Source organism: Harpia harpyja, chromosome 7 (assembly GCF_026419915.1).
Source record: "Harpia harpyja isolate bHarHar1 chromosome 7, bHarHar1 primary haplotype, whole genome shotgun sequence".
NCBI lineage: Eukaryota > Metazoa > Chordata > Aves > Accipitriformes > Accipitridae > Harpia > Harpia harpyja.
This window is the reverse complement of record NC_068946.1, coordinates 26674352-26689884: the sequence shown is the minus strand read 5'-3', so window position 1 is coordinate 26689884 and position 15533 is coordinate 26674352. Positions and strand designations below refer to the sequence as shown.

General features: G+C 37.9%; 1 protein-coding gene across 5 annotated transcripts; it reads right to left on the bottom strand.

Annotated features, from left to right (window-relative positions):
- Positions 1–5847: 5847 nt before the first annotated feature.
- STRADB (STE20 related adaptor beta) lies at positions 5848–15525 on the bottom strand. 5 transcript variants are annotated; one of them, XM_052791072.1, is made up of 14 exons: positions 15406–15478; positions 14869–15007; positions 14328–14429; positions 13149–13205; positions 12725–12805; positions 12243–12342; positions 11475–11596; positions 10905–11013; positions 10272–10395; positions 9549–9720; positions 9056–9160; positions 8610–8839; positions 7989–8031; positions 5848–7512 (listed from the first exon to the last, which is right to left on the bottom strand). In XM_052791072.1, the coding sequence occupies exons 4-14, from the start codon at positions 13158–13160 to the stop codon at positions 7360–7362; spliced, it is 1251 nt and encodes a 416-aa protein (XP_052647032.1). In that variant the 5' UTR covers positions 13161–13205; positions 14328–14429; positions 14869–15007; positions 15406–15478; the 3' UTR covers positions 5848–7359. The 5 variants fall into 5 exon arrangements, with proteins under 5 accessions (XP_052647032.1, XP_052647030.1, XP_052647033.1 ...); XM_052791070.1 differs by lacking the exon at positions 14869–15007 and having other exon boundaries at positions 14328–14433; positions 15406–15525; XM_052791073.1 differs by lacking the exon at positions 15406–15478 and having other exon boundaries at positions 10905–10983; positions 14869–15113.
- Positions 15526–15533: the final 8 nt, after the last annotated feature.

Here is a 15533-nt window from a genome sequence, read left to right as displayed (position 1 = left end):
TCTCTCTCCTCTTAACTAGATGTCATTGCAGGCCGGTGTGCCTGTGAAAGGGAAGTAAGGAGGGAAGCCTGCCAACTTAATAGACTAGATTCCAACCCTGCCTCATCTGGGGATGAAAAGACGTCTTTCTTAATGGGAACAGAGCTGGCTTCCTCTGCCTCTTCCACCCCCCTTTTATTTGGTAGCGGTAGGCAATGCGTGCCTATCCAGTAGCTGCAATCAAAACAGGAAACCTTGTCTTGCAAAAAGAAAAATTCCCATATGTTCCTACACAGGAACAAACCTATTTGCTTTAATTCTTTATTTTAAATTTATGTAATCTTTTCTTCAAATGTAAAAAATTTGAGAGTCCTCTGTAGCTAAGGCAGTTTCCTGTACTGATTGCCTGTACTATATTCAAGAAAATGGAGGAGCATGGCTTTTCAGATTGATACAGGCAGGCCTCAGACAGATAATGATACAGAGACAAGAAAAAAACCCCAAGATGATCTTGTGGATAAATATCCACACCCACTGATAGATGTAGTAGTTAACTGACACAGTGAAAAAAAAAATGGTTTAACATACTTGGGGGGGGGGGGGGAATGCAAACAAACAAACAAAAAAACCCCACCCCAACAAACAAACAAACAAAACCACCCACAAAAACCCTCAAAACAACCAACAACCACTTTTGAAAAAAGAGAGGGCAAAAAAAGAAATAGCACAGTCAAGAAAAGATTTTGAAACTGTTAAAAGTCTCATGATAAACGAGCAAGAAGAAATATCTGAACCAGTACATTCTTCTTCCATTTTAAATGCTTGTGATGCTATTACTCAAGCAGAATACCCTTGTAGGCCATGGCTATCCTTTCCAGCAAATTGTCCCAAATGTGTCTTTCTACAAGCTGAGCATGAGGAAAAAGAAAAGTTGTCAACAAATCCTGACTGGAAGTCAAAAGACAAGCAATGTAGAAAGGCTCCTAAGAAACATGCCGTGCCATGCCAAGCCATGCCATCAACATCTGGGTCAAATATTAACAAGTACACAGTTTAAGAAGGAAAAACAAACTAGTTTGAGGAAATCTGGTGATGTTGTAAAGAAAAAACATGGAGAGTGTGCTGAACCAGCTCTTTCAACATCACATGCTGTGGGGTCCAAGGATTCAAAATCATCTGTGTTCTCTCATAAGGAAAATTTGAAGCAGAAAGTGAAGCAGGAAAAAGAGTATGACAGCCAGCCAAATAAATCATTCAACAAGTCTCTGATGGCTCCATCAGCTACGCAGAACACCTACCTCAAACCATGAAAGCATTTAAAGAAAACTCATCTACAAGTGGCTTTCCAGATTTCACATGGGCAAAAGGAAATCTGCCTGTAAGAACATTTTTCTTTTAATTGGCCACATCAAACATACGAGAACTAGAAAGATAACTGATACCAGAATGTAAACTAAAAAAACTTTTTTAATAAACTAGTAGATAAACTCAGCATTGATACTCTCAACCCGTACATCATTTAGAGTAAATTTTGATGAAACAGAGGAAAACTTATGCATCCTGCCAGCAATCCCTCTGCTCCTTGCTTTCTCCTTACAGTATTCTTATTATATGTATCAGGAAATTCCACTAGTAAAGACGAACTTGTCTGAAAACATGCCTAAGGTTTTTGGACTACACTACGTCACTTGAATTTTGAGTGCTGCTTTCATTTTTTTGTTTCATCAACTGTTATTCTGCTTAGGTGCTGCTGCTAACCATAACTTGCAATTTTTTCTGGATTCAAATATTGCTTCCACATGGCTGGTGCAATGAGCCTTTTTTCCCCCTCCTCATTGTAAACATCATAGATTACACTTTTGAAGGGATGAGATATCAGTCTTGTTCGGGACAAGTTGTTTAGTGGATGCTCCTGTAGATTTTCCCTATGATTTTCATCCCATATGACACTGTTTGGTTTCTGCTCTAAACTATCATGTTAGAATTGCTCGTCTTCCCTTTACATGCCAGAGGTAGGTTGAATTAAGTTGTGGATAAAAGAGTTGCTAAAATCATGGGCAGTGGTGACTAAGGTCCTTGAATAAATTGTGCCAACTTATTCCTCTTCTCATGAGTGGCTAGCCGTTATAAATATTCTAAGGGATTCACGGGAATCCTGTAAAATCTGTTAATAATATGTTTCCTTATTGTGTTTTAGTACATTACATGTTATTGCTACTAATAGAATAAACCTAATTAGTAAGTTAGTTATGAGATATATCAAGAAGGGGACAGATAGAAGGCAGTAGGTTCTAGATAAAGTGTTTTAGAGCCAATATGTTTGGGCATACATACATTGTCACTGAATGTGAAGTCTGAATAGTCTTTTTTACTGATAAAATAAAGAAAAAAATACGTGATTTAGGAGAAGCTCTAGGAGAACGTGAGTCAGCCACCGTATTCTGCAAGACCCTATACTGGTTCCCCGTATTTGTAGGTCAGCTAGAGAGACCTCCAGAGTACAGTCTGTAAATTCTTAGATTGCATCACTGGATTCCTCTATTACAGGAAATGCTAAGAGCTTGAAGTTTGAGAATCAAACCATTCAAGCACACCAAATGGAAATTAATCCTAAGAAAAGGGTGAATTATGTGAAATACTCCAAAGAATTATTACTGGAAATTGTGACACCCCAAAATGACATGTGAAACCAGAATGCCCTTCCAAAGAAAAGTGAGAGGGCAAGGAAAATCTTACTTGGAATCTCTCTTGGAAAGATAATGTTCCCAGGTTGTGATCAAAAAAACCCATAATGTATTAGTAATAATAATAATGTTCTTGCAATATCTTTACTGCATTTTTTTTTCACTTTAATGTATTAACCAACATTAAATGTGTTTTCACATTTCAGGGGATCTTTGGATTTGTAACAGGTGTTATATAGCTTTTCTGGTTTGGGGCATTTACAAAATAAGGTGTTGCACACTGTGAAATCTTAATCAGAATTGTAACTAATTGATGTGATAGGCTAGCAGGTTAGGCAGAGAGACCAGACCATTGCAAGAAAAAATGACCTGGATGGAAAATGCGTTTCTGCTAGCAAGAATCTCTTGCATTTCAGAAATGTGAAAGTATGGGAAAGGAAATATTTTCAAGTGGTTTTTTTCTAATGTGGTTAATCAACATTAACTACAGTATTATAGCTACAGTGAGCGAAAGCAGCCACTCTGAAGGTTCACCAAGTTCCTTCCTAGGAATTTTTGATGTTAATATTCCTTTACTTAGTACTTTATTATTAGTGTGTCAATTTGTTTTGCCATGACCCAAACGTTGAAAGCCCTGTTAAGACTGTTAGGCAAGATTTCAGCCTGTATTAGTGGTCTCCTCTATTGCAGGTAGCTTTCAGGATAGGACAAATATAGATTCCATGAATCTGGACTTGTGGGTAAATCCAGTAGTAATGGTGTATTCTGTAATCATACCTAAAAAATAAAACCACCACTCAATTGCAGCTAATTTCATATGGGGGTTTTTGGCATTTTTCAGGAACTTCATGGGACTTTTGGATAAGTAACACACATTTATGTAACTAATTTATGGAGTAGAATCTGTTGTTTTCATTTAGGAATGAGGGAGTTTTGCATAGGAACCTGTTTAAACCTAATCTTTCCTTCATCCTATCTCAAGTTTCTGGATAGGTTTCATTATGTTAAATACCAAAAGTTACTCTGCTAGCTGGCTTATTAGTAGACCATCTCAATTTTTCAGTGCTTTCTTTTTTAAATCCTTAAGTCTTTACTGGTCTGTTACATCAAATAGCTTTATTTCATATTATGGTTCTTACTCATAGTCTTTTGTGGTCTGTCTTACTGGAAGTGTTATATAATATCTCCAAATTTTAGTAGTTTTTCCTCATTCATACAGGATAGGGATGACCATCATCAGGACAGGTCATTACAGCTAGCTCAGTAGTTCTAGAGGTTTCTTAGACAACCTAACATACTTCAGCAAAGCTACTTACTAGCATTAAAGGCAGGGTACGTAAGTCGCCTACTTAGGTATGTGCCTTGTGTCAGAGACATTCAGAACAATGGTTTTCAAATGCTTTCCCATTATTTTACCCATCTTCTAGGCTAAAAACTGGTTTCACGGTACTTGAGGAGAAGGAAGGGGTGGGGAAAAGAGAGAGGTAAGGTAAAACTTGGTAATTTGACAATTTTTTTTTAATATTTACCTTTGTTCCGTAATAGCATCAAGTGGAAGAAACTGTTACCTCTTCAATGGATATTTACTGCATTGAGACTCTGAAGTGAGTAGTTCATCTAGCAGATCAAGTTGATTCTGAGTAAATCACACTTTTTCCTGTGTTCATCCATTCAGTCATTCACTGCTGAGGTATCAGACCAAGACAATAAGAAACTCAACAGCATTAAGCATATATTCAAGGATAATGTTAATTAATGTAAGTTTTCTGTTGTTACAGGTATTTCATTATTTTATGTAGTCTTAAATGCTAGCACAAAGAAAGGTGGCAGCAAAAAACCCTTTTCTTTTCACAAGTATTGCAAAAGTGACCAAACTATAAATTTCTGTTTCAGTGACCATAAGATTTTGCAAATGTGTAAAAGCTTTATAAGCCCCTTTGAAAATACTTCACATTGAGCCTAAATCTAAGATACTTGAAAATTTCAAGTCCAAGTTGTTCTAGTTCATATGCTGGTAACACTCACCACTGGTATGAGTAGATAAGTGCTCTAAAAAAGAAAGAAAAATACTGTGCTTAGAACTATGTCAGCCTGCAATAGAAAGTCTCTGCAACTTGAATCTTAACAATGCAGATCATGAATCTCAGATTTTGAAAACACTAACTGTATGCAAAACCTTCAGATTTTCAGTAGAACACAGATGTTTCCAAGAAGTTCTTTTCTGTGACAGGTAGTTGAAACCTCCTTAACAATATGATGATTATATATTTCTTTTACGTTAACTGGTATTTCTTATTTTGCATTATTCCTTAATAGAAAGTCTCACGGTTAATGAGAAAACTGCAGAAAACCTTTCAGCAAACATAATCCAGGAACTAGTTTTAACTATCTCTGGTTATTTTAAGAATTACTAGAAGTCACAGTGCCTCTTAATTACTTTTGTTTGAAAATAGTGTAGTTGTTGAAAAGCAATAGTTCTAACAGTGAAGACTTGTGAGCTTTTTAACTTAAGAAACTGTATTTCATTTTCTTTTTAAAAGTTATGTCAGTACAGAAGCTGGACCGGTATATGGAAATAAGTAATTTTAATTTTTTCCACAGGAAGAGACAGCAGCAAAGTAACTCAACTGGAACGCACGGTTGTTTAAATCAATTTATACTGACTTTGCTATTAGTATCCAAGTTCATTTTTATACAGAGCACAGGGCACTGTTGTTTCAAGAGAAACTTGCAAATACTAGCAGTTAAGCTACCTGAAATTTTCTGCAGTTTGGGTTTTTTTTTTTTTCCAAAAAGAGTATTAATGTTTATTCAGAGATCTGTAATTAAAATATGTACAACTTCACATGTGTTCTCACTTACTTGGCTTGGTTTTTACATGTACTGTTAGTCAAAAGTTACTTGTAGGTGCTATATAGTATATTTGATTTGAAAAGTCAAAATTTTTAGTGGTTAACAATTAAGAACATGGGGTTCACATGAAAATATTTTCTCTAAGAGTATATAATTGTTATTAGTATTTTTATGATCACAGTAGTTTTCTAGTTTAGACAACTATTTTCTTACCTAATGACTGACATAACTACGAAACTCTTTCCTGCAGTAACAAGAAGCTGTTAGTATGACTGGACTATGATGAAAACAGAAGTACAAGAATTACAGAAATAAATGGAGACAGATAGGGTAAGTTTATTGAAAGGCTTTTAATCTTAAGTTTCACGTATTAGGTTTTGAAATATAGAGCTCTCTTCACAGCATAATGAGTAGAATCAACTTTTTTGTTAATACTTTAATGTGGTGGTTTAGAATTTTATGTCTGTCTCAGGCTTGCATTTTGGTCATTTGGTCTTCAAGGCTTTGCAGTGAAGCTGCTGGCAAAACAGCAGTATTCTCAAGGTTTGCTGCAGGCCAGCTCAGCTATGGAAGACTTGAAGACTTAACGTGGAACGTATTTTATGTTGAAAATTTAAAATATATCCATTCAATATCCATACATTTTTACTACAGTCAGAACTTAAAACAGTAAAGTACTAGTGGCTTTGGGACACTTTTACTAAAACACAGTGCGAATATGCTTTTTTTAAAAGAAGCTGCTTTTGTTCAGCTTGAGTTGCCTAGTACAGTATAAGAGTTGAGAACTTACTGAATTGTAGGGAGAAGAAAGGCAGTTTTTCATCTCACTTAAAACAGATAAATTCACTAGGATCCTGGGGGTGTTATTAGGTTCTTGTTATGGCTGAATCTATCCATGGCAACGTAACTGTGCCTTGCAGAAGAGGCTTGTTTGCCAGCAGCAGTGCCAGTGAAGCTTAATGCATGTTGCCTGTTCTTCTAAGAGAACAGTGTTAGATTCTGGTAAGCTCTGGTGGTGAACAAGAATAGAGTATAAATAAAAATATGTACAGTAACTTTAGATTATTTAATATGATTCTTCAAAATTAACCTGTTCCTGCTATAACTTGAGACTTACTTTGCATAGTAAGGGGTCCTCAGATTAATTGCTAAAATGACAACAACAATAAATGGAGATGCAAAAGTACAAATCTGTACTAAGAATATACACAAATGGAAGAGTATAAGTCACATTTTCAAGTAGCTTAACTTCTTTGGGAAACATGCAGTATTAAAACTGCATGAAAAATGATGTATAGCTAACTTTTGGCAAGTATGACAGCACATCAAGTGAGAAAAATACCTTTTGGGACATGTGAAAAGAGAAACATTTATTTGCATAAGGAACTAATTTGTGCAGTTTCAAATTTAGACTTGGAAGTGGAGGATTTCTCCTTACTAAAATAATTTGGGTGATAATGAAAAGACAAATAGATTGATTATGTAAGATCACAGACAAAACCCAAGCCTGAATTCAGAAAGGCACATGGACTGCAGCAATGAGCTGAAAATACAGTACAGAGTAAGATTACAGCAGGAACTCTCTTCTTAAGAAATATTTTGAAAGAGGGAGATAAGCATTCAGCCATTCTCTATATACAGTCTTCCTTATTGTCAGAAAGTGAGGCACGCTGCACTTCATGATGCCGACAGAGGAAGTAGTTAATGAAAATATGGCCACTTCAATGGCATTTTCAAGTATACCTTGTCTAATTGTATTTTAACCATACAAACTAAAGCAGCAAATACAAATCACATTTTCCTTCTTTGAAGCACAGGAGAGGTATGATTGTTTGCTATTTATTTAGAATTCCCAGTCTGTATCATCTTGATTTGCAGTAATACATCCAAGTTCAGTCCCGACTGCTGTTGAGGGCAGTGCCAAGAACTCTGATCTGTTATTTTGATTAGGAGGTGGTAATAGAGACAGTAGTGAATTCTGTGTTTGTTCTTTTATCTAGAAAGAAGAAAAGTTAAAACAGGGCTGCACATAAAAGTCTACATAACCTTGCATCTGACTTAATTAAAAGCATGTGAAATCAGAGCCACGTTCTTGCATGTGACAATATTGAAAATAACAGGATGAGGGGTTTGGCTTTCCTCACTCTAAAGTTGGATTAGTCTTTCAAGATCAATTACATTAGCTATGCAGTTTTTCTGCTTTAAATTAGAATATTAACCATTATTCTTATTAGTTAGGCTGACTTCAGTTAAACAGACTTTATCAAAGGGGAAGTGGATTACTCTTATGCTTCCTATACTCTACCAATACCATTTTGTTTAAAAAAAAAAAAAAAAAATGTCTGAAGCAGATATGCTGTTACAGGATGTTTTTTGGCTCCAGCTAACTTAATTACTTTGTAATCGAACTCTAATAATTTGTGGCTTATTTAGGTTATAGCTGTGTCACTTAACAAAATGTAGTAAACTCACCTGTTTGAAGAACGTATGCGAAAGCAAACTGCTTGCTGATGGCCTGGATCATAAAATGAACAGTATAATTATATTTTGGAAAGTAAAATACTGCTTTTGGAAGATGGGCCAGACTGACAAATCAGTTTAAGCTCCGTGGTTTTTCATCCACAGGACAAATATGAAGCATAAGAAAAGCAGCACAGAATTCCTACAGTCTATGCCTCAATTTGTAGTGAAAGCACTACTGAAGAAATCTATTTTTAAAGGCTTTTTCACTTTTCTGTTTTAACGAGGAATTTAATGCCTCATTCAGAAGAGACATAGTACTGAAAACATATACTTCAGATTTCTGTTTTTTTCTTGGACAAAGTGCATGTTTAAAAATTAATTTTACTTGTTACAAAGTATATTCATATTACAAGAAATTCAGGGGTCAAACAACTTTAGAAGAATGGTTCCTTTATCAGGCAAGATAATTCTTAAATTACAAAACCAAAGGTAAATGTAGTGTTTTGCATAGTACTTCTGGTTTGAAATTCTGACTTTAACAGTATTCAACTAATTACTGTATCCTAAATTGTGGGCTATACTTGGCCTTAGACTGAAGTGACAGAAAATTAGTTTTCACCAGAAGGTTACCTTTTCTCAGGGTCCTGTTGCAAGCAAAGTTCTACCAAGTTGTGGAAAGCAGGTGAAAACGTTTTGGAAAAGGGAATTTGTAGTCTTTCACTGGTCATTGTGCGTGTCATGCTCTCACCAATTCCAGAATCAACACCTGATCGGGAATTCTTCATCCTGGATTCCCCACGGGGAAAGGTATTTATATCCCAAGGACAGTATGTGGGACCCTTCAGCTTTTGCAGCAGCATCTAATAGAAAGGAATAGCAGTGTAAGAGTTCAACACCTATCCAGACCTATCCAGGCTAAGCTGTGAAACTCCAGGAATGGAAGGATTATTTGGTCTAGAGAGAAGCATGCATATCAAAAAGCAGCCCCCATTTCAGCAGTAATAGCATTGGTTTCTCTGAGTAAAACAAAAAACATTGAGAGTGTTTTGAAGTAGAAATAGAGTTTAGCATCATACCTGCGTGTGAGGCATATCTTGAAATGGAACATGTCCGTTGGCTAATTCACATGCTGTAATTCCCACACTGTAAATATCGGACTTCATGTTATACCCAGACAAATCCTGTAAGAGAAAGAAAACTCTACTGGATCACTGATGCCATTGAGCAGTGCCAACAAAAATACAAATGTCTGTAATCTGCACAGGATTGAGGCAATTAAATTGTGAAGCCTCAGGCTTTGTTCAGAAATCTGATGACTGTACTGAAGACAAATTTTAGGATCTGCAGTAGTTTCCAGGAAGGTCAGGTAAAGAGACTTAATACAGCAGCACCTTACCAACAGCTTTAAAACCAGTTCTCTTTAGGAGAATTACAAATTCAGTACATCTATGTCTTTTAAAAAGTTGCAGTTCAACAGCTTCCATTGCACTTCTACAACCAGACTTAAGTTAGAAGTTGAGTACTTCCAGTAACTTTGAACAGGAAAAATGAAGTGTAATTTATACTAACCTGTCTCAGTAGTTCAGGACTCAGCCAAGGAAGCACGGATGTACTAAACTGGGGGAAATCATATACCACCTTTGACTTTTGTCCATTGTTAACTAAACTGTAGAGGTTGCTCAAGCCAGAGAGAGAAACCAGCCCATCCCCTGAAATCAGAATGTGGCTAGCTTTAATATTCCTGTAACATAAAGTAGTAAAGTTTAGTTATAAGAATTACTCTAAGCACTACTAGAGTAGAAAAGCTTTCATATTTCATTAACTTATAGTAAGACGTTAGCGTGCAGTTCTATTTAGCCAATTACTTTCATGAAAGTTCTTCACTCAGTATGAGTTGTCTTTTTAATACAGCCCCAAGAAAGAGGAGAGATGATCAGCAAGAAAAAACTGCCAGAAATTGGAGAGGGGCCCTCCTTCCCTGCAAAGGGTATAAAGTAAGGAAGCCCTTTCTGCAACTCTGATTCTCTCCTGCTTCAAAGAGACACAGACAGATGTATAATCCCTGTAACAACTGGCTTCAAACAATATATGAATACTGTTCTTGTTAAGCTTCTACAAACTTGGTTCTGCTGTATTATTGAAGAAAAAATGCTTTTGCATTGTCTGACATAAGAAGGTATGTAGAAAAAGGAAGGATGCAACACTTAAGCTGAAAAAGAGTTTTGAAGTGAAACTAAATTCTTAATAAACTGGATGCTGTAATCTGATTCTTACCTATTGACATTCTCCTACCTGTGAATGTAGCCATTCTGGTGCATGTAATTTAATCCTCTGATTGCACCAAACAGAATGTTCCCTATTAAAGCTTCACTCATTCCTTCAGGAAAGTAAGTCTTCAGCAGGTGTCTAGCTGAACCTGGAAGTGAAAAAAAACCTAGCTAAGCCTAACAAATCTTGCTAAATTACCTGTCTATGCTTGCTTCATTCTATACATTAATCAAGAATGGTATTCTCATCTTTATATTGACTATGGTACATCAAGAACAGTCACATGGATGCAACCGATGCATCCATCACGCAAAGGTCACACTCAAGTCATGCTTCTGTTAACTCAAAGTCTATGCAAAGCCTGTATTCAATCTAGACAAGTTTTCTGTTGGCAAAATTCAAAGTTGTATAAAGTCAAATACATCTCCCAGTTATCATTTCTCACATGGTGGGTGTTAGGACTAAGTACAATTTAATGCAGTTCAAATACCAGTCTTCACTGAAGATGTACAGAAGACTTCTCTAAACAAATGGTTTGGGAAAGTTTGTTTTTTCTACAAGACAGGAGATGCTTGAAGAAAAACCTCTCATGGACCATGTGGTCCAAATTGTATCAGCCCTTTTTCCTATTCCAAAATTGCAGTTAACAGTTCTTACCATAGGCCATGAATGGGGAGATAACCCAAAGCCAACTACCAGCTGTAAACACTGTCCAAAGCGTCATTACGTTGGGATGCTGGAAAAAGTGGGATAAAACCACCTCATTCTATGGAATTAAATGAAAGTGGATGTGTTAACCACAAGACAACAGTCTTACTAAGAGCATTTAACCAGTAGAAAGAACTGTTCCCTATGTGCATTTATACATAGTTGCAGGTAATGTGTATAGCCTGCAATAAAAATGTAAATAACTTGCCTATAATTGCATTTGTCTGAAGTAGATCTAGTTTGCTCGTAGTCCAAAGTTTTGATGTTAAATACATACTACAGAACATGTTTCAAACAAAAAGTTGTACAATTACATAAGTATTTAAAACACTCATCAACAGTTTTCTTCAGAAAGCAACTCTCAAATTTACACATGCTTTGTGTTTATATTCTACTCCTTTGGAGGAAAAACTTGACTGAAATGACCCAGTACAAACACAAAGGCTACCTCTGTTTAGTAACCTCATATGTATTCATCACTATCTTCATCAGACTTGTGCAGAAATGCTGTTGCTTTACCTGTAAGGCTTTCAAATGCTCTTCAGAGCAATTTTCTAGGTCTGTGATCCTTACAGCAACTTGCATGCCTGTAGGCGTATGCCGTGCAAGGTAGACTGAAGTTAAGTTGTTGAACCTCCTACCTGAAACCAGAAGTGGCTACCTTAACATTGGAGAATATAATAATCCACCACATGATTTCCTTCATATTTAGAGATAATTTTACAGTTCTACAATTGCAATTGATAGCAGCATGACCTTTTCTTTAAGAATGCCAAGAACTCAAGTAGTTGCAGCAAAATATATCCAGGAAATTAGTTAAAGCATGGCTCTGCTGTTTTTAGAACAACTAGAAGTCTTTAAACATTTGCCAGTATCAATTACACATCTAAATGAACAACACTTTTAGCATGCATATTCACATAAACATATGCATGCACAGTAGGGTTCAGGGCAGCCATCCTTAGAACAATCAACTCAGCCAAGTGACAAGACATGATGTTACTTAATGCTGCATTTATTGTCCACATACCACAGATTTAGAAAACTGACATGCACAAACATCAAGAGAAAAATTCAGGTAATTGTTGATTTGTCTTATATCTTAAAATAAGTGATTACAGAAACATGAGCGATGTTCTGCACTTTTCTCAACTAAGGAGACACAAGAATAGTTGTAGTCAGCTGATAATACATTTTCTAAACTTAGTATTTACTGCAGTTAGCAATAACCTATTGAGAGCATGCATCTGCAGGAACAAGAAATATTTTAAGGTACACTTATGTTACCTATTTCCAGCTGGAGTTCATAGTGAGAGACATTAGAAGAGCAAAATACCATTTCATTCCTTCCTGTAGATGGGGGAATCCAGGCTAGATCAGAATCAGCCTAACAGTGAGGAAGAACAGTTCTCAAAATGACTATATAATTTTTAAACATTTACTTATTTAAAATTAACACAGAAATATCATTAATTAGAATGCTAAGATCAGGTACTCAAGTCAGAACATTCAAGCTGGTGCTTTTACCATTACACTGAGAGTTTTATGAGCTACTGAGGTTCTTTTGTGTGTGTGTTTTGTTTTTAAACTGGTACAAGATTAAGACTAACGCTTAGTTACCTATAGTCTTCTTCCAAAGTGGAAGCCCCAAAGTACTCTGGTTATTTTTGCTGTTAACATTTTAAGAAGTACCCCCTAATGAGATTATTTTTAATATGTACCAGCTTCGTATTTAACATTGCCAGCTAATGTTCCTATTTTCTCCTTACCAGGCATTCATGGACGCTGCTCTGAGATAGCTCTTCTGGTCTGATTGATTCAACTGGCGTACGCAGAATACAGGAACAGTCCTTGAGAACAGAAACAAGTGAATGTTAGTGGAGTTGCTGCCATTTATTACACATGGCAGTGGGAAAACATCAAAAGTATCCCCTGTAAGCAGGGGTTCAGAAAGTTTTCTGCTACAAGTCAGTAAAGCAAGAGGTTAAGAAACAGCATAGAGCACATACATGGCAGACCTAGAGAGAAGAGATACTCAATAGTCTCCTTCACTGATAGTTGATACACCAAAGTTTAAACATCTCAGCACTGTGGAAATCCCCTCAAGCAAGACATTTCACCAGAACTTTTTCACATTAAGGTATGACTGGGTAACAAGGTACAACTGCCAAAGATTTTTAAATACAAACTTACCAAACAAGACATGGAACTGCTTTAGATCAGGGGAAAAGTCATATACACCCATTTATCCTAGAAAATTAAAGTAGCAATGTCAGATTGTACATAAACCTGTGATAAATATAAGTCTCTTTAATCACAACTGTGAGGCATTCCTCTTGGTTAACACACACACAAAAACCCACAACTACAGCTCTGGGAAAGCCTGCTTCTATTGAGCCTTTAAGCAGCATATGGATTTAAAACTCCATACTGAGGATATGCAACATACATTCCAACTCAAGTTTTAATTTTTGATTCATGGGTTTAGAGATCTTATTACCATTTCTGAACAAACAATTTAATTGCAAGTTAACCGCCTAAGTGCAGAAAGTAAAAACGAACAGATTCATGAATCCCTGGCAGTTTGTAGGAAAAGAATTGTCTGTTGTTTTAAAGGAGCACAGCTGTGCTAGTCAGATCTCACCTCAGCTGTGTGCAGCTGAACTAGCTCACAAAAAAAGCAAGCCAGAAGCAATTGCACTTTACATTTCACAAGTGAGAGGAAATACTCTTGTAAGGGATTTGAGGGTTAAAAAAAAAAAAAAAAAAAGGAGGGGAGCCAACTCAGATAATTTTCACTTTACTTAGGCTACAGAATTAGCATTCAAACTCCCTCATAGATCAGAGTAGCCACTCTGAAACTCCTCCAGCAGACTTACTTTATGTCTGATGCTTTGAAAGCTTAGGCAGTGAAGAGACAGAGATGACTATGTCTAATAAGCATATCAAAACTTCTGAAGTGTAGAGTGGGACTAGCTAATTTATTTTAGCTACAAGCAAGTCTTCAACCATGATGAATCCTGCTTGGTGGCTGACGTAAAGTCAGCTACAGGAGGTAGTTCTATGTTAATATGTAATTATTGCTTGCAAGTTAACTTTAAAAAGGTGAATTACTATGTTGGAAACTGATCATTTTGTTTATCAAGGAGCTAAGCTTGATTATATCCTGCATTTAAATCATGTATGCTATTTAATCAAGGCAACTCTCTTGAAAAGCTAACAAGCTCCCACCACCCCATCCACTGCCAAATATCCAAGCCACTCCTAATCCTTAATATTTTTACCCTGAAAATCTGCTTGAAGTAAAGAAATAGACAAAAGGAGATACTTAGTAGGTACTGGGCACCTTCAGAGCATCAGGGCTTGACTTACCCAACTTCACTGAGGAATTCTGTGGCAGAGTAGGAAAAAAAAAAAACAAAACAGGTGCTTCAAGATACTGGCCAGCACTGTAATGGCTACAGCATCCTTCTCCTACCTGGAAAGAAGATACCTCATTCCATTATACAAGATAACTTATTCTGTTGCTTGGAATATGAAACCACAAAAGCTAAGCTGAAGAATAAAGTCTTAATAACTACGATACACTAAAGTCAAATAATTGTAGAATTTGTTCAAAGGGGTATAGCCAGCCAACAGAAACGTCCATGATCTACATTTGTTCAAATAACATTACAAATGTAAGATTTTTATTTTTCTTATGTAGTTTAACATCGTTTCCATTTTCAATATGGTTTTGGATCATGTCCCTACATAGACCTTTTCCCTGTTTCCACATTTTTCTTTCTGTATTTCAGGCTTGGTTTTGTACTGTGGATAGTGACAGCATTGCACAGCTGAACTGAGACATTCATCCCAGTTTGGCCAAAACTCCAGATACAGCGAGCAACGCAGGGAAGAAAAACAGAAAAACGTGCCTGTGAGGTGGGGGAGCGCGGAGGCTCTGGAGCCCAAAGCCCAGGTACGGCGAGCGCTCGTTACTCTGGTTCTGCTGAGGCGGGGCCGGCGCTCCTACTTCAGCGTCCAGAGTGACTCGGGCGGCTCTCGATCGTCTGTCTCCAGTTAAACGATCCGCCCGTGACAAAAGTAACGGAACGTGAGAAAACGACACCCCGCAGGCTCTCCCTGGAGAGCTGCTCACTTGCTCCGTTAAACTCGTACCTTGGCTCCCCCGCAGCGCCCCCGCCTCCTCCGGCACCAGGCGGCGGTTTAACGGCGCCCCCGCCTCCCTCCGGCCCCCCGCGGCGGCCGGGACAGGGCTGCGCCCCTGCCAGCGCGGCGGCCCCGGTGCCGCTCCCCACGGCCGCCTCCCGAGCTCGGCGTGCGCCGCTCCCCCCTCCCCGGCCCGCTCGGCTTCCCCCGCAACGGGGCTGAGGGCGCGGCCGGCCCGGAGCCCTGGCGTCCCCGGCGCGGCCGGAAAGCCCCGCAGGGCGGCAGCGCCCGCTCCTACCCGCCGCCGCCGCCTGAGGTCAGGGTCTGGGACCGGTGCGACGGCCGAGCCGAGCCGCCAGCCCGGAACCCCGCCCCGCTCCGCTCCCAGCCCCTGCGGAGCCGCAGGGGGTGGCGGGGGCCGCCCGC